The sequence below is a fragment of the Pogona vitticeps genome, chromosome 4 (genome assembly GCF_051106095.1).
Source record: "Pogona vitticeps strain Pit_001003342236 chromosome 4, PviZW2.1, whole genome shotgun sequence".
In the NCBI taxonomy this organism is placed as follows: domain Eukaryota; kingdom Metazoa; phylum Chordata; class Lepidosauria; order Squamata; family Agamidae; genus Pogona; species Pogona vitticeps.
In genome coordinates this window covers 86773497-86792985 of record NC_135786.1, presented here as the reverse complement: position 1 = coordinate 86792985, position 19489 = coordinate 86773497, and the positions used below count along the sequence as shown (strand labels likewise).

The following is a 19489-nucleotide window of genomic DNA, read 5'->3' as shown; positions in this document are numbered from 1 at the left end:
TTTATGTACTTTTAGAACATTTATCTAATAACGGCAAGTAATTATAGTACATCTGTAATGGGAAATAGATTAAAAGGTGATTATAAGACAATTTATGATAAATTAATGTTTGTAGGAGTCTACTTCGGCTTCTTCTAACACAGCCTGCTTTCTAAGGAAATAAATTAGAGAGTCATTGATGAATGGTGTATTAGCAGCGTGCTAAACTCAGTTGCAGATTATATCACAACATTAAATAACAGTCCACTTTAGTCTTATATTCCAGCATTTGTTAACAGCATTTCCAGGCTGGGGCTTGTGCAAACAATTTAGAGTGATGTACTGTGCTCTTTCTCATGACCTAGCTGTAGTAGTTACATCAGTAGTGATATAAAGGGGAGAGAGGGGCCAGATTGCCTGCTTTTAAGAAAAGAGGAGGTTCATGAGTTGGAAGGTCTCTTAAATCCCCCTCCCTCCACCAAATGACTAAAGTAATGCAGCATTATTGTGGCTGGTTTTGAAGTTTTTAAAAAAGTAGCAATCAACTGGTGTGGGCGTGTGGTAGTGATGGAATCAAAGAGTTATGTCATAAGAGATGCCATCACACAATTTAGTCCGTGTGTTTAAAAGTAGCATGGCTGCATGACCCACTAGAAGAAGAGCAGCACTTGAGGATAAACACAGTCTATTTCAAATCCAAAACTACTGTAGTTCCGGAAGTGTGAAATAAATTGGAAAGCTATGTTGTTGTTTTTTTATCTCTCCCACCCTCCACCCTGTTCTTATCCTAGCTAAGTCTTAGATTTCTTTTTCCAAAAGAAATTTGCCTAATTGTGCTGCCTTCACTTATTTATCTTTTCCCCCCTAGACTCTTAGATGTAGGGTTGGGGGATATTTGGTTCTCCAAATGGGATTCCTTGTTTTCCTTAACCTTAGTCTACATATCTAGGGGAAGCATGTGACATAGTCCGTTTAGGATTGGTTGACTTTGGATGTTATAATAATAATAACCTTAAAACTGCTGAGCTGGAAGGGACCCTCTGGATCATCAAGTCCATCCCTTGTCAAGGAGGCACAGTGGGGAACTGAACTCCCAAGCTCTGGCTTTGCAGCCAGAAACCTATACCACTGAGCTATTTAGCAGTTCTTGGTGGGAGGAATGTGTATTGAAACCCCTTTCCACATTTTAAAATCCCTACACAATTTGCTATGGCAAGAACTTTGTATAGCATAGGGTACATGTAAGCCCTACTGCAGGTAAGTGGGTATAGGATAGCAGCTTGACTTAGCGTTTTCCCTGTTGGGCTAGACCTTCATGTATGGAGAGTTTTCTGAAACATGAGCTTCCCTCTTTCCCTGCATTAGCGTTGACAAAACTACAGTGAAATTGTGAAAGCTGTATTGGCCTAGTGACCAAGTGGGTTCATTTCAGCCCACACTGGACTAAATGTATGCTATGTCAACAAGGTGCAAAACCACTGAAAATATTTTTCTAGAACAATAAAAATTGTGAGTACTTCAAACTTAAAAGGCAGTGTTTTTAAATGTAAAGCAAACTTTGTATTAAAATGAATGCAATGCAAAATGTATTAAATTCTTTAAATTTGCAATCTTGCTGAAAATATTTGATCTTTAATGATTTCTTCAGGGGTATGAAGGAATTGCAACAAATGCAGAATTTGGGGTACATTCCAGAAAAAGGTAGGCATGTCAGAGTCCTATAAAAACCAATAGAACTTTAGTGTTTACTGTACCATTAAAACTCATAGACAGAAGTCTTTATACAGTATAGCAGCTCCACTGGCTGCTGATTCATTTCCATGAACAATTCAAAGTGCTGGTTTCAATCTATGAAGCTATCTCAAGGACTACATCTCCCAAGAGCCTATCCAAGTGTTACAATCATCAAGCGAGACCTATCTCTCAGTCCCACCACCCTCACAGGTGCATTTCATGCGGCATGAAATGTCAATGCTCTCAGACTCTGACACCCTCCCATGGGAGGCCAGGCTGGCCCCATCCTTTGTATCCTCCTGCAAGCAGGCAAAGACCTTTCTCTTCAGGCAGGCTTTCCCTTATTGACTGGCTGCTTGGTGGCAATCCAACATCAAAATGCACAAAAATTCCTAAACCACGGTGTGACTAAGCAGCATACTGATATTCTGGTTGTTGTGGGTTTTTCGGGCTCTTTGGCCGTGTTCTGAAGCTTGTTCTTCCTAACGTTTTGCCAGTCTCTGTGGCCAGCATCATCAGAGGATAAAGGACTCTGAAGATGCCGGCCACAGAGACTGGCGAAACGTTAGGAAGAACAACCTTCAGAACATGGCCAAAGAACCACAACAACCATTAGATCCCAGCTGTGAAAACCTTCGCAAATACATACTGATATTCTGTTTGCATATGTGGATAATTGAATCCGGCAGGGAAAGCTTTGTGGGAAGCCAGAATTTAGGATGGTGGTTTACTGCATCCAATAAGCTAGAACATGAAAACAGTTCTGGAACAGGATTTGTTGCTAGTTTGTGATTCCTTGTTTGTTTGGGCTCAAGGAGCCTTCATGGTTGATTCCAATATCACGACAAGCCATCTTGCCCTCGCTGGATCCCTGTGCAAAGAAGAGGGAGCTAGTGAACTGTGTGCAGGGTTGGCATGAGCAGGCCTGTGGCCTGATGTAGAAGAGCAGACATTAGCTCCTGTCTTTTCCAGCCTCTTCTCCCTCTTCCCATCCCTGTAGTCACAGGGATGAATACAGGGATAATCCCCGTCAATGTCTTACTGTAAAGGTATCCTCAAAATAAACTGGCTCAGTGAACAGTCTGGAATGCTGCAGGGGCTGCTTTCTGGTTGCAGTGTTTTCTGCGGCAGGAATGTGTCCAAGCAGGTTCCCAGTGAGTCCATCTGATGGCAGTGTTATACTTGTAATTACTGTTTGCTATACTTTAGTTAGAAATAAAGAAATTCATTATAAGTACATTCTTTATTTCCAGTTAGTAACTTAGAATCTTTGGTCACAAGGTTGACACCAGGATGGGAAAGGTCAAAGTGACATATAACAAAATATAAGCTTGCATTCCACCCAAAAACCAAAATTCTGTAGCTTAGCATAGTGAGTCACCTTAAGAGTAGGCCCATTGAATCAGTGGGGATTTGGTGAGTCATCTTCTCCATAGAGTCCTTTGATTCGATTTGGCCTGCTCTATGGCAACTTAATTTATCATACATAGTAAGCTATACTGTAGCTAGTGTAGACCCATTTGAATCAGTAGAACCAATGGAGGAGTTAACTCACCAAACCCCCATTGATTCAGTCCAATTTACTATGCTAAGCAACAGGATTTGGGCCATTGTGTGCTCATGCCTGTGTGGCAGTCATTTATTTACCTCTGTATGTTTGGAAACTTTTGAATACCACCTTAGATACACCTTACTTTCTCTGAATTTTACCTCAGTGTCATAAGTACCCTTGTTAAGCAAGACAATAAAGGTTTATTTTTGTGGTGTTGGGGAAATATATAAGAGAAAGCTGTTTTCTTACCATGAACCAACATGGCTGTTTTTTTCCTTACCCCAGCAACTCTACTGTATTGTGCCAGAGTCCATAGATACTGATTCAACTAGTATCTGACACTTATTTAATTTCTGTGGCCCCCCCTCCTTCTCTCAATCTTCCTTTCTTTATCTTTTTTTAGGTATTCACTGCCAGGACCTTTGCAGCTCATCATGAAACCTTCTACTGGTTTTGGGCGTACCTCATCTGCAATGACTCGCTCTATATTGTTTACACCTAGATATGACCACTCATGAAACAAGCAGGAATGTTATATATAATGGGCAATTGGTTTTATTTCTTCTTCTTCTTCTTCTCAATTTCAAATGTGCAATGAAATTGAACATAGGCACTGTTATAAATTTATTATAATATATAAAATGTAGGTCAAGAACCTGCTGTAAACTTGTAACCTTTCTGGAAATATAATAAACCTTATTAAAATGTTTACAGAGATATGCAAATGTCCAAATCTTGCTAGGTTTCTAAGTAATTCCTCCATAATGTTATTTTCCTGTAGAGTTGCTAGAACTGAGGAACTTTAGAGTTGGGGGAATGCCCCCCTCATGCCTCTGGAAAACTAGATACTGTACAGCGCTACCATTACACAATTGTTGTTAGAACACTCTGCTGGCAGAGGCGTTCTGCTGGTGAAGCTACAGCAGCCAAGAGGCTGCAGTGGTGCAGAGGTGAGTGTTGCATGAGGTTAAGCTAGAGCTTGAAAGTGGTTTTGGACTGGCCGAGGGATTCCAAAAGTTATAGCCCCCAAAAAGTAATTCTTCTCACATTGTGGGTGAGGCAAGTTTATATTGTAATCTGTATACCTTCATTCCTATTGCCACAGCTGCATTGACCGCACAACTTTGCACCAGACTCAGACCTGGTGTACCTCAGACTTCCCATCACTTCAGTTGCCCCACCAAAATGACCATGACAGAATATTGGATGCTATACTTAATAACAGCATACCCCCCATCCATAGATAATCCCCACACCGTGAGACCGAAACACGGATGACTTGGCAAACAGAATCAGGTTGGCCTTGAGGATGGATTATTATTCACTGGGGGAACTTTGCTGAGGGAAAGTGGAAGGGCACCTTGCACAAAAAGGCAGTACTTTGCACAAGCAGCCTGTCTCCAGGTTCTGCACAGGGCTTTGAGCACATGGTTAACTCTTCTTTGTCAACCAGAACCCGAACACGTCCTTACCTTGAAGTTCCAGACAGAAACATTTAGCACCAAAACCCACTGCTACAAACTCTGGGCACTAGGACAGAGTACCAGGCACAGGTAAAAGTAACTTTGCTACAAAAAATACAGATGCTGTGGCTCTTTCAGCCCCCCTCCCCCTTTGCTAGATGTGAAAAACATGTCTTATCTGAGATGTATTGCTGTTGATGTTCTTTCTCCCCTCAATCCCAGATGCTAAGCAATAAATACCATTCTCATGCTACATGTGTTGTGCCTGTGTTTGCCATGGATCTTTTACCCCACGTGCATAGGTGAGCAACCGCCAAGCACAGTGTGTGGAGCAGGAATAGAGACCAAGGGAAACAGCCCATAGTTCCCACCCTCCAGGTATGCGGGCTTGAAACAGAATAAAGAAATGCAAGGGATCGGCAAGCAGACAGTCTGTCCTGGACACCTAATACAGTGGTTCTTAACGTGGGCGATAATGCCCCCCAGGGGGCGATTTCATTTTTCAGGGGGGCGGTAGAACGAAAAGGGGCGGCGTGGGGGCGCTGGAGCAGTAGGGGGGCGCTGGAGCAAGCCAAACCTGTGAAGATGGCTGCAGCCTTTTTACAGTGTGCATGAATATATATTTTCCTCCAATTTTAATTTAGTTTCAGACTTTTTGTCTTGAAATTTTTAGTTCCTGCATTTGTTTTTATGCCCCTTTTATATTTCTTTTTGCGTCTTAAAATTCACTTGCAACTAAATCATTAAATGTTACTTTTTGGGGGGCATTTCATTTTCTTGGAATTTAATTTTGTTTTTAGGGGTCATTGGATTTAAGTGTCTTAAATAAATAAATAAATAAATAAATAAATAAATAAATAAATAAATAAATAAATAAATAAATAAATAAATAAATAAATAAATAAATAAATAAATAAGATATCACCGTGGGGAGGGTGGCGATGATAACTTCCTCAATGGCTCAAGGGGGCGTTTCTTTCAAAAGGTTAAGAACCACTGACCTAATAGAATATGCAGGCAGGGAGAGCTAACTGCTCACAGATACAAAGATCATCTAGTACTTGACTGGCAGCTAGCTAACCAACAAGCCCTAGTGCTCCAGGAGCAGCCAGATTAATGGGAGCTTTGCACCAATATTGGCCATACCCTTTTGGGGAAGCCCCTCCCTTCCAGCCTCATCTGCTCAGGAAGATTACAGCATGCCCATTGATCCAAGGAAATGGCCACTGGCCCATCAGGACAGAAACTGATAGTAGAAGGGAGACCTTTCTTACACACCAGAAGGAAATACACAGGGGAGTGAGCAGGGGATGATAAATCAAATGGCTGGGGGAGCAAAGGATCAAGGAAGGCTCTTATGGTAAAAATATGGATGAGCACAGTGAGAAGGGGTGGTACACATAAGGATTTCTTCATTCCTAAGGCAGTGAGGATGGTACTCTGTACTGTCTCTGCAACTTGCCGATGATTGACTGCCACTGGATTTCATCTTGCAAGGGAGCAGTTTTTAGTGTGTTCCTGGGTGGCTGACCTGGCTCCGGATCCTGCACATGTGGGTCAGGTAATGTTTCTGGGCTCCTGTATAGTCCTCTGCAAATCCATCAGGATCCCTTGCTGGTCCATCATTGAGTGCTGCTGTCAGAGCCAGCACATATCACCTTGCACCTATCCATAGCTATGGTGAGAGATGACAAGGAGAAAAGGTAGCCAATGGGTCCAGAAAGATCAGACTTTCTTTTTCCTGGAAAGTTGGTGAATTGTTTTGCCCATTCACACATGTGAGCCAACAACAACTTCATTGTGTTTTTGGCCATAGTAACAGACTTCTACAGGGACTGTGGCTGCTAACCATGCATGTGGAGGGAGGGGCACAGTTCCATGACAACTGTGTCTCTGTTCATCCTCCACAAGTAGGCTCCCACACAATATCCATGTGGGCATCCTCATGCATGTACTCTGAGACTGATGGTCTGTGACCGTGTTTCCGTACAGCAAGCATGTCACTCCCCTGTTCCCTCTGATATAGGTTACTGGCATATTTATCTCTTGCTGTCCAGTCCAGGGTTCCGTACACATACGATACAGCAGCCATTCTGTTGGTTGCATAGCCCTATTCTCAACATAACATAAAGATAGGATTGATCTAATACAATTGATCTTGGTACTGCAGTATTGTTTTATCAGCACAATGCCTTTGAATATTTATGTAAAACCTATCTACCATGTTCCCACGGAAATAAGACAGGGTCTTATATAAATTTTTGCTCCAAAAATGCATTAGGGCTTATTTTCAGGGGGTGTTTTATTTTGTTTCATCTACAGCACTCTACATTTATTCAAATACAGCCATGTCGTCTTCTTCTGGTTGCTCCACAATGGTGGAGGGTGGGGTTTCACTTAATTGGGGCTTATTTTGGGGGTAGGGCTTGTATTAGGAGCATCCTGAAAAGTCATACTAGGGCTTATTTTAAGGTTAGGTTTTATTTTCGGGAAAATAGGGTATGTCCCATGTATGTACTGATACATTGTTGGAATAGAAGATATGGACTGGGAAAACAAAGGAGGTAGTGAAGTCCCAAATATGATTATTTCTATAGCACACCTAAGGAGAAAAGTCAGCATTAAAACCCAAGGTTCCTTCTGACATTGTCTTACCATGAAGAGAATTATGAGACTGTATAATGTAGAAATTACGGAATGGGCATGTGTGAAGGGGCTGTAGAGAAAAAGGAGAAAGACCAGAGTGAGCTATCTCCTCAACTAGAGACACCTGAGATGAAAGGAGAAATAGAGGCAGGAAAGATAATAGAAAGTGAAGAGCTGAATGTAGAGGAGGAGAAAGAAAAGGAATCAAAGAGGGAAAAGGTTGAGATTTGTATGGTGGAAGAGAGGGGGGAAGAGGGGAGGAGTTAATTTTACCTGTGTGGGAGGAGGAAACAGGAGAGGAAGGCGGGAGGAGACAATTCAGAATACCAGTGACAGGAGAAAAGAAGGAAGGAGAAGAAAAAGACAAAAGAATTGGAATATGATAGAGTGCGAGGGTTGTTAGAGGACTTCCCTAATTTAAAGGTAGGAGGATTACTACCTGATCCATACATCTAAGGAGAGGGGGACATTGATGGATCTGTTAGAATGGATGGCCGTGATTTTTCTGTGGGGACAACTCAATGAAGGTGATTTTGTCTAGACTCTTCCTTCAACCAGCCACCACCAGAGGGAGATCGGGCCAGACACCCTTGTTGTGGGACAATTTGCGCGGTCCGGAGTGCTCCGATGAGGAAGCCCACTGATGGAGAACGTTTTGGGCCAGCCCCCCAATGAATCCTGTCAGTTCTAAGACAGAATTGTTGTCCCCACAGTATGGACAGTTACCTGGTATCAGTTTGTTTGAACCTGTAGAAGTTATTGCTGATTTATCTAATGTTAAACCAAATAAACCTGTTAATGTTCAAAAAGAGACTCAGTTGTCATTTCCTGCCAAAAGAGATGAACTGCTCCAGATCTTCAGTGAACCCAATCACAGCATGTTATGATCTCTTTCATTTTAAGTGTAGGTCATCCACTGGGTAAAGGATTTGCAACCATCAATTCTGATCTGCTTCTAGCTAGAGCCTTGTAACAAAAAACAGAGAATAATGGTTAATCTTAGTCTTTCGTCCTTGGTATCTTCAGCCTTTTGATTTCTTCGGAAGGATATGACTTCTTCAGACTTGTGCATGTTTTCTACAAATTGACAAAGCAGACGTCTTTCAGAATAATTATGATCTTACAGGGTTGTGCAGTGTAGTGCACTTTATTGCATTGCAAAGGGAATCCTCTGACATAGTATTTTCTGCAAAAAGCATGAAGATTAGGTTTGGAAATGTAATTACCTAGTAATGGATCCCTTTTTAGGAAGACTTGGTTTTCTAGACCAGGAGACCAGGAAATGGGTAAGAACGTGTCGTAAGAACGTGTCAACATGGCAAAACAACAGGGAATATCATGCAACTCATGAATAACAGTTCTGTCCAGTATGCCTTTGGACATTTTGCCTCTTCTAGCACAGTCAAATGGTGATCTTATTCTGGAAAGAAGCAGGAGAAAAGGCCCACCTGTTATACCAGGCAAAATTGCTGCTGAAAATGGCATTTTTTTAAACTGATACAACTACTTAGAATGATTTTAATTCTTCTGAAGTTCTTGAAAGCAAAGTAGTTACCAGGTCAAAACTTGGCCTGGCAATAGCTAATTAGCTCTTCATGGAGTTCAGCATAATCATTCTGCTGTCTTCCCCAGCTCCATAAACCCACAGTCCAAATAGAACTTTGAAATGAAATATTGCAGGTAATGTAGGACAATAGTCCTACATAACTTGCAATATTTTATTTCAAAGTTCTGTTTGAGATATAATGGAGGCATAACAAAGTTACTTTCCAAAAGTAACAAGTTGGATTGACTGTTGGTGTAACCAGTAACACTTTCTCAGTAGTGTTTAAAAAGTTACTTTTTAAGGGTAATTCAAGACCTTTTTAGAGGCATTTTGGCAGGAAATTTGTCATGTTTTACACTATTCTCTCAGCAATATTAAGTTTCGCCATTAAAAATAATAAAATGTAACAAAAAGCAAAGAATAATGTGATAAGCAGTGCATCAAATTATTTTAAACATCATAATGAATAACAGCACAGTACTTTGTAAATTCTACCATGAGTAAGAGGAAGGGACTTAAAAGTAACTTCCTTTCCTCTGGTCCAAGACCTCTAACGTTTGCCAGTCTTTGGGAAAGAAAAGTATATTCACCTCTTAGGATGAGCTACTTAAGAAACAAGCCCAGGAGCTTCTAACCCACCACCACCCCATACACAGTGGATATAGTGTTGGACTAGGACTGAAGAGATCTGGGTTCAAATCCCCACTTGGTCATGGAAACTCACTGGGGTGTAATAATGGTAAAATCACTCCACATGCCTTGAAATGCATTTAGAGTTGCCATTAGTCAGAAGCAACTTGATGGAACATAGCACAAATTGCACAGGCTGCCATCATCATGTGGGATGCCTACGTGCCTATGATCAGCTGCTCAGAACACAGAATTGGACTGTGCAGACTCAAAAAATGATAGCATCAGAAGCACAGCAAACTATTTGTGATGCTATAGGAGAGAGAACTATTAGGAGAGAACTATTGTTTGGATACCACTTGATGAGAGAGCCTTGTAACTGGAATGACAACATGTCCGCATCCTTTGGCAATTGAATCCAGTGGGTGTTAATATATGAATCACTTCCAGAAACAAGTAAGGCCTTTCAGGAGCATTTCATTTCCATCAGAGGCTTGCTGACAGAGAAAGAAGGGCCCTGAGCCTCAGAGAGCATCTAATGTACCCAGTGTCTTTCTTCCAGTGGACAGGAATAGAAATTTCTCATTTTGCTACCTATTTAGTTAATAAAGTTCCACATGCTACTTACAATCTCTAAACATTTTAAAGTGAAACTCTGATGAACCCTGATGAACACCAGTAGCAGGGAAGAGAAGGCAAACTCTTACTATGATATATAATGCTAAATTATGACTAAATCATACTTATAATGCTAAATCATAGCTCGCTGTAGCTCATACTTACAATGCTAAAGCAGCCAGTTCAGATGCTGAGTGATCACTGCACTGTATTCTAATGAGCTTTGAAAAATTACTTTTATCAATTTTAGTCATATCTTACTCTGAGCTTTTCCCCCACCCTAAACTTTTACTAACAGTGTCAGTTAGTTATATCTGCCCCATTGGGCAAACATTATTTTCATTACATAGATAGTATGTTACCCTTGCCTGAATGGCCACTTCATGATTTCCATTTTGATTGACGTGTCTTTGTTCAACCTTGGTTGACAAAACTCAGGCTAATGCTGAAATGTATAATGTGATGAGAATAAAGTATTCAGTCAGACACTGTTAGGACTGGCTGGACAGCTCAGTGGTTTAGGTATCTGGCTGTGGAGCCAGGGGCTTGGAATTCAATTCCCCACTGTGCCTCCTGTGAATAAAGCCAGCCTGTGTGGCCTTGGGCAAGATGCACAGTCCCAGGATGCCCCCAGAAGAAGGGACTGGTAAACTACTTCTGAGTATTCTCTAACTGGAAAACCCTGGAAAGAATAATTATAAGTCAGAATTGACTGGATAGCACATGATTATTAATATGTTGATAGTCCCAGTGTAGTGGATAGAGTGACAGACTACGACTCTGGAGAAAAGAGTTTGAATCTCCACTCAGCAATGGGAACTGCTTGGGGGAGTGGAACTGGTAAAATCACTCCTTAAATATCTCACTTTGAAAGCCCTAGTAGCTATAACATCACCGTTACTACCAACACAAAAGTCTCTGAAAGTCCACTTGAAGGATGTTCTGGATTCAGCTGTCCACTTTTATCTGGGTCTTTTCCAGGGATGGGGACTTAAATTTCTGGACTCATTGTCAAGTTGGACGTAAATGATTTGACAATGATGCAGACTAAACTTGGAACTTGGAAGCTACCAACTCCTCCTTTTTTTCTTGGGAAAAAGCTTGGTTTTAATACAGACTTGGTTGTTGTTGTTGTTTAGTCATTAAGTCATGTCTGACCCCATGGTCCAGAGCACGCCAGGCTCTCCTGTCTCCCACTGCCTCCTGGAGTTTGGTCAAATTCATGCTTCTATGACACTGTCCAACCATCTCGTCCTCTGCCGTTCCCTTCTCCTCTTGCCATCACACTTTCCCAACATCAGGGCCTTTTCCAGGGAGTCTTCTTGTCTCACAAGATGGCCAAAGTATTGGAGCCTCAGCTTCAGGATCTGTCCTTCCAGTAAGCATTCGGAGTTGATTTCCTTTGGAATGGATAGGTTTGATCTCCTTACAGCCCAAGGGACTCTCAAGAGTCTCCTCCAACACCACAATTCAAAAGCATCAATTCTTTGGTGGTCAGCTTTCTTTATGGTCCAGTTCTCACTGGTCCAGAGAGAGAGAGAGAGAGAGAGAGAGAGAGACAGAGAGACAGAGACAGAGACAGAGACAGAGAGAGACAGAGAGAGAGAGAGAGAGAGAGAGAGAGAGAGTCTAAGTGACTGATGGAGGGACAGAGAGAATGGAGCAACATTATGCTCAGTTGCTGGGTAAGTTTAGAAGAAGGGAGGTAAGGGAGTTCAGTGGAAGAGGGGAGCCAGGACTGGTTGGCTGTAGAGATATGAGGCTGAATCCCATCAGGGAGCAAATTAAGCCCTGGCATGAATTTTGTACACATATTGGGGTGAGGCTTTTTAAATTGGGGGTGTTTGTATTCTGAACATTTCTCAGTTCAAAGTTAGTTTTTTTTTTAAATCACTAGTTGCATAGTCGAGTTGTACAATGCAAGATTACTTTTACAGAAGAAACCAGTTGTCCCTAAAACCATGATGGAACCATTATGTTACAATGCCTCAATATCTGCAGATGCTCAGTTAATCTGGAGTGGAACCACGGCTTCCTGCATCTGACCTGGGAGTTAAACTACAAAACAATTACATTCCTTCATTGGATGCAAGAAAGCAATGCAAGCCCAACTGATGAAAATGTCTGTCTCTTCACAGGTTTGCAATCATATGTCTATCCTGGGTGTGAAACGAGGAGAACATAATGGTTACAGAAATGCATTGACAGTAATTACACAATGTTTTGTTTTTAGCAGGGAATAAGTCAGCATGTTTTCAAGATGGGAGATGAAAAGCCAGAGAGCAGTTGTCCTGGGAGATGAAAAGCAAGGCAGCATGTCACCGTTGCCCCTTTGTATTGGTCCTCTGTCTTGTGATGCAGTGGTTAAACTGCAGTACTGCAGCCAAACCTCTGCTCACAACCCAGGGTTTTCTCTCAGGTAGCTGGCTCAAGGTTAACTCAGCCTTCCAACCTTCTGAGGTTGGTAAATTGAGTTCCCAGCTTACTTGTGTGTGTGTGTGTGGGGGGGGGGGAGGCAATGTGTAGCCTGCATAATTAAATTGGAAATCACCCAGATAGTGCTTTAAGCAATATTGGGGTGGTGGTGGTGGAAAATAAGCAGCACACACTTTTTTAAAGCCTCCAGACAAGCACAATTAAGCATTTTGAGCTTTTGAATATGGTTGTTAGTGGGAAATGTTCTGACAAACCTCCTGTATTATATTAGCAGATCAGAAACGTAGGAAACCACCTTATAAAACTTAGTGAAGCCGCTGTTCCTCTAGCCCAGCGCTGCTGACTGGTACAGTCTCTACAGAATTCTTTCTTGGGTTATGCTAGGGATTGTGTTTTATATTAACCTTAGGTTATATTTGGGCAAGGGGAATACACCAGGCAATGGCTTCAAGCTGGAACAGTTTAAGTGACTGGTGGCTGAATTTCAGATTTAAGCACCAGTAGCATCCACAACTCCACTTGATTCTTGTTCCTGATGTGTGGTATTGGGAGCTTGCTGTTGGCACAACTATGATTAATTGTAGCACTGTCGTATTAAAGTCTTTACATATATTAGATATTTTGTAAACAATAGGCCAGCTGATGGCCAAAAAACCAGAGCGCTCTTTTCAATCTGTAAAGGTCTGTGTGGTAGAAAGCTGTATTCACACAGAACCACTTATTCGATTCCAGCGAACACAATAAACTGGAATTTTCCCACCATTCAAGAACCAAATACTTACGCTGTGCTCCAGACGTGGATACAACTGAAAGCCATTTCTTTCCACTAGACAAAATGAAGCTGTCTCAGAAAGGAGATGCTGGGGTAGTGATGGCAATGCTTGAATTGTTCTCCTGAATTTGATACATATTTACCTCTATTGGAGGACAGAACTCTCTCTCTCTCTCTCTCTCTCTCTCTCTCTGTGTGTGTGTGTGTATGTGTGTGTGTGTGTCTGATGCCCTCAAGTGTAGTAGAGCAGTGGTTCTTAACCTGGGCGATAATGCCCCCCAGGGGGCGATTTCATTTTTCAGGGGGGCGGTAGAACGAAAAGGGGCGGTGTGGGGGCGCTGGAGCAGAAGGGGGGCGGTAGGGGGGCGCTGGAGCAAGCCAAACCTGTTAAGATGGCTGCAGCCTTTTTACAGTGTGCATGAATATATATTTTCCTCCAATCTTAATTTAGTTTCAGAATTTTCATTTTGAAATTTTTAGTTCCTGTATTGTGGTTTGTTTTTATGCCCTTTTTATATATCTTTTTGCGTCTTAAAATTTGCTTGCAACTAAATCATTAAATGTTACTTTTGGGGGCCTTTCATTTTCTTGGAATTGAATTTTGTTTTCAGGGATCATTGGATTTAAGTGTAATAAATAAATAAATAAATAAATAAATAAATAAATAAATAAATAAACAAACAAACAAACAAACAAACAAACAAACAAACAAACAAACAAACAAACAAATAAGAAAGATATCATCACCGCAGGGAGGGGGGCGATGATAACTTCCTCAATGGCTCAAGGGGGCGTTTCTTTCAAAAAGGTTAAGAACCACTGTAGTAGAGTACAGTATGCTAGTGCACTTGTAGGTTCTGTATGGTACCATATTTCCCTTCAAGCAGCAAAATATCTTAGGATGGCCCTGGTGCAGCTTATAGGGGATCCAGTCTTCATAGTAAGTATACAGATAGTTGTGCCTATTGTTCTTATGACAAAAGGTCACCTTGTTTCATCCAAGGTTTGCTTGCCTAGAAGAAAATGTGGATCTATATTTTCTCTCAGTAATGGGGCATCAGTGGGTACCCATTTTATTTATTTAAAATAAGTTATGAGGCCATCAGACTGGTCATCCTGGGGTTTATTATGAGAACCTTATTGGAGCAAAACTGTAAAGTCATTGTTGATACTTTGAGACCTAAATGAATTTTTAAACAAATGGAAAAATTTGTCTGATTTCATTCTGGAATTAAGTTCCATAAGGCTCTTAGGAGGACACTTAGTTATCAGACTCTCTGACCAGACAGTTGCATTGACAACCTGACAGTGATTCTTTGGGATGACATTTAAAATAAGAAAAGGGCAGAGGATGGAAGAGTGATGAACAACTGTTTCTGCTGGGAAAGAATTTTTAAAGGTGGGTAAGAGTCAGCACAAGATAGTTCTTTAAACACAGGATGAAAACTAATGACTAGCTTATTTGTTTGGAAGACTAGGCTTAGCCTTAGCTGATAACCTTCAAGGCCCGGCTGATTGACTCTACTTTGCCATAAACATTCAAAGCCACATAGGTGACAAGGAAGACGTTTACACTGTTCTTTAACTTTGAAGTCGACTCTCAGCAAAGAACAAAGAAGGCTCATGGGAGGGGGGCTGTCTGTTTGTTAGTTTTTTGGGGGGAAATCATGTCTCTAACCTTTGTGACACCTTGTCACAGAAAATATTTTTTATTGGAAAGCTTCCACTTCTTCACACCATCAGTGGCTTGTTACTTTTCCCCACCCCTCCATTAACACCAAAAATCTGAGGACACCAGAGGTGGGGAAGGGAGTACTCAAAATGGTTGCTTCCTACTTCTGAGACCTGGTGGAATGGAGATACCAAACGGAGCCACAGAATGGACTCCTAGTGTGTGATTTACCATCTTTTGCCTTATTTCGTTGTATGGGTATACTGTGTATATACTTACAATGACAATAAATTATTATTATTATTATTATTATTATTATTATTATTATTATTATTATTATTATTATTATTATTATTATTATTATTATTAGACTGGCGTACAAAGGATACATTGTTGTCAGTGGCTACACCTCTGAGGTAATTGGAAAGGGGCCTTGATTAGATTTCATTTTCTCTTTTAGCAAGCAAATACTGGGAGACTCTGCTTCAGGCATATCAATTGCATTGTGTGACACCATACTCCACAAGTACTGGTGCAGTGCAGAGCTGGGTGTTGAGAATAAGGCTACCGTCAATTTCTTTCCTATTCCCTTGGGCGTTCTTTTCCTTTTTTGAATCAGAATTCTGAAATATTGAAAAAAAATGCTTGAAATGTCAGCATTGTATGTAATTAACACACTTCCTGCTAGACTTTTTTTGTATGATAGATGTGGCTTATTTCAATTATTCAGTTATGCATAAAGTATGATTATGGAAAAAGAGAGCGCAGCAGCCTAGCGTTGTGCTAACCCTTCCTGTTGCTCGAGGTGGTGAAAAACCTCACCTCCCAATTAAATATTCAGGCAGGGCCTCTATATGTCATTGGAATGCCTGCCTTCTCTATGGTCATCAAACAGCGCAAAAGAATACCTCTGAAAGCTATTAAATGCTATTACTTAAAACAGCTCTGGATGCTATTAAGGTGAATAAAAAAGGGATACCTTTTGAGTGTCTTTGCTAATGTAGCTTGTTTCAAAAGGCCACCTGTGTATTTTTCATTTTGCCTTCTGCGTAATGTTAACACCTTGTAACATTCATTTATTCAGGCATTCTTTTCATAGAATGGAATTGCATCTTTGGCTGTAATCAGGTTCAGAACCATTGTACATAACTTGCTGTTCTGATCTTTTTGTTGCAGACCCGGAGAGGAAGTTTCTATTATATCGTCTCCCATCTTACTCAGATAAAATGCCAACGGCACAATTACTACCATAAATACATTGACCCTGTATTATCCATACATTAGCGCCATATGGACACAAAACCATGGGCTCGTTTTACTATTAATTCCAATAGTTGCAAATTTAAAGGGTATTTGCTGTATAAACAATATGTTACAAATCAAAAGCAGGCTGTATTGTATCTTGTGTTATTATATTATGTGCAAATTTTTTATTGAAGTTTTTCAGATTGTTACAGCCTTCAGCTCAACTCAATAAAGGTAGTAGGTTGATGGATGAAATTTAGTGAAAACGTGTTACCAGCATTTCTGCTTTTAAGAGTTAATTTCAGGTTCAAATTGGCACTTAAAATATGAACTGGGAACATATTCCTTCCTGCAGCTGTAAATGAATCCATTACTGTTATGTGCCATCAGGTAGATTCCAATTTACGGCGACCCCGTGAATTAGTGACTTCTGGAATGTAGTTTCATTAATAGCCCTTCTCAGGTCTTACAAATTTGAAGTGGTGGTCCTGATGCTTTTATCTTTTCCCAGCATTTTTGTCTTTTCCAGGGAGTCTTGTGTTCTCCTAATTTGCCCAAAGTATGATAGCCTCTGTTTGGGCTTACTCTCTCTCTCTCTCTGTCCATGATGTATACCATAGTGCACTCCTGGTTTTCCCCTTTTCTTTCTGGATATGAGAATATAGCTTCTCCATTTTCTGATATTGCACTCTGATTTCTGTATTGATCATTTGGTGATATCTGTGTGTACATCCTCTGCTGGGTTGCCTGAAGCATGTAGTTCCAATAAACAAACTGTTGCTTTCACAAAATTGTATAACTCACTCTACTGATTCATTTCTGACCTCTAGACCAAATTCTTCCTATGATGTTTGGTTGCTGGTTCCTACTTCTGCATTTCAGTCACCTATGATTATCAGCACATCCTATTTTTGGTATATGACCAGCTTCCTCTTGTACACCTGCATATTTCTTTTCCTTCATCATCTACTGTAGGAACATAGATATGAACTGAAAAGAGCAAACTGAATTAAAAAACCCTAATGCATGTCTTGGTAACTGATTGGAGGCCTGCTGATTTTTTTCTGTGGGACTAGAGTAAATTTCTAGGGGCCTGGAATTTTCTATCCCTGGGACCTAAAAAGCAAAGCAAAATGCATCTAGTTTAATGGGGTGGTAGTGGTGAGAATTATTAAGAAGTCCTATGAAGTCTTCCAGGAATAGCAATTCAGCTATTTTTGGCAGAATTTTTAAAAGGTTTTTTAAAAAAAAGCACAAAGGAATTTATTTATTTCTTGAATTTTTATACTTCCTAATTACTGCAAGGCACCACTCGATGGTTAACAATCAGATCTATACATATAATACAACAAAACAAACAAAATTATAATGAAGTAAATCAAATCAAAGACAGCATAAAGCTAGCAAACCAAGATTCCAAGCAATGCAAAACAACCTTTTGCAGGGTTGTTGACTAGACTAAAGGCTGAGTGATACAAACATCTTTCACAGCTGTTCTGTGGCTCTCAAGCATCTCCAAGAATGGAACTCAGAACCTTTGGTTTGGGGGTAAGGTGGGGGATATATCTAGTGCGGTGAGGTATCAGAACTCACACGTTTGGAACAATTGCCTGTTCCCCACTGACCTAGGCTCGTCATTAGACTCTCCCAAATGGAAGGACTACAGAAGACTTTCTGTTTCGGCTGGGATCTTGTCTAAGCAACATACTTGTGTAGGACATACAATAAGATTCCATGTATTCGTAAGTTCTGACTGCTGGATTGATTCCTTGGCTCTGACTTGTTTCTCAGTGTCCAGCTTGTGGTTCACCGCTGACACTATTTTGTGGATCAGGCTCAACTGTGAGCTTTCAGGATTTTGAAATGGACTTCTGAAAAATGTTAGACATGTTCTGATTATAATATGTATTGTAGCGATCCATGTTTCAAAGGTCTAGGCAGCTGTGTTGTTATCTGAATAGGAGTTAAAGTAATCACAAGATAATTCTGTGTACACAAAGCTATTTTTAGCTTGCTGTAATATCTACCTCCAGCCTGAAGTATCTCACTTTGGAGTTGGTGTCAACATACTGGAGTGTATCAAGAACATATTATCTAAGAATTTTTGTACATCCTGGAGTCTGCAGATAAAGAGCATCATAGCAATATTTGTGTGGATATCTACACTGCGTTCCTATTCATTGCAGCCCCATATTTCAGTGGAATTACATTATCTGAAACAAAGGTTCATTAAGATAGGCACAAGAACCACTGTGAGTGTAGTGAGGAGACCTGAGGCACCTGGATGGCAGTGGTCAACCCATCCCTTAAATATCTCCCATACCTTGAAATTCCTAGTTGGGTCACCATAAGTTAATGTGACTTTGTGTCACATGACACGTAAGATAACTACAGTGGCCTTATGCGGTTTCATATGTATTTGCCTTGACTCTTCAACATTTCCCAAGCCATAGAGCAAATAAGTGATGATTACTGATAAATTATTCTAGTATAACAACCTGTCAGTTAGTACCAGACCACTAGACAGTCATTTCCATATTCCAAGCAGGTTTTTGTTACAGAGGCCACACTGGGAAGAGTGTCTTGCAAATATCTCCCTTCTCATTTCCTCTAGGGAAGAAATACCCTAGGTGGCTGTTATGATTCCAGCAACCCTAGAAAGTAGGAGAGGTTGCTCCACATACTATCATGGTTTTCAATAATTGGCCCTGAATTCAAGAGGAAATGTCTATGTTTTAGTGCTTCTGCACCTACCCCAATTCAATCCTGGCTTGATTTGTTTCCTTGCAGAAGGGTGCCTTTTGTTCTGTCATCCACAGTTGCACATTTCCTAGTTGAAGGACATTCTTTGATCTGTACAACCAAAATTGTAGTTCTCCATTTTAACTGGATGCAGCCACTGGAGGCAGTTCTTACTTGCTTGAGTAAAGCATGTCAGGAAGGAAGTTCAGGCTTTGAGCAGATGGGTTCAGGAGATCCAATACTTTTCTGAACAAATTGTTGGCAGGCAGACATTGAGAAATCACTGTTTTCCTGATGAGGTTTCTTCCAGCAAAGCCTTATCTTAAGGGGATGAATGTCCGTCTGCCTCTTAAACCCCAAAGCAACACAATCACCGGTTAAGCTGTCACCGTGTGATGTCACTCTCTGAGCAGCTTTGGCGAGGCTGTGAAAGCAATAGGTAGCTAAGCTGTTG

The 19489-nt window shown here is 40.8% G+C and overlaps 1 protein-coding gene and 2 long non-coding RNA genes across 11 annotated transcripts in view; 1 reads left to right on the top strand and 2 right to left on the bottom strand.

Annotated features, from left to right (window-relative positions):
- The window catches only part of TTLL7 (tubulin tyrosine ligase like 7), a 114044-nt gene extending 109063 nt beyond the window's left edge, over window positions 1-4981 (top strand). For 8 of the 9 annotated variants that reach the window (XR_013544496.1, XM_072997875.2, XM_078392191.1 and 5 more), the window contains one exon: window positions 3669-4981. Coding sequence is in view for 8 of the 9 variants with exons in the window: in XM_072997875.2 (XP_072853976.2) it covers window positions 3669-3783 (115 nt within the window). In the remaining variant the exon portion in view is untranslated. Of the gene's footprint in view, window positions 1-1627; window positions 1681-3668 lie in introns of all 9 variants that reach the window. The other variant, XM_072997878.2, reaches the window with a different exon arrangement.
- Window positions 3828-7799, bottom strand: LOC144588791 (uncharacterized). The gene is made up of 2 exons (XR_013544498.1): window positions 5730-7799; window positions 3828-5173 (listed from the first exon to the last, which is right to left on the bottom strand). It is a non-coding gene; the product is annotated as an uncharacterized LOC144588791 (long non-coding RNA).
- An 857-nt stretch (window positions 7800-8656) lies between these two features.
- Window positions 8657-19144, bottom strand: LOC144588792 (uncharacterized). Its single transcript, XR_013544499.1, has 2 exons — window positions 19048-19144; window positions 8657-8794 (listed from the first exon to the last, which is right to left on the bottom strand). It is a non-coding gene; the product is annotated as an uncharacterized LOC144588792 (long non-coding RNA).
- Window positions 19145-19489: the final 345 nt, after the last annotated feature.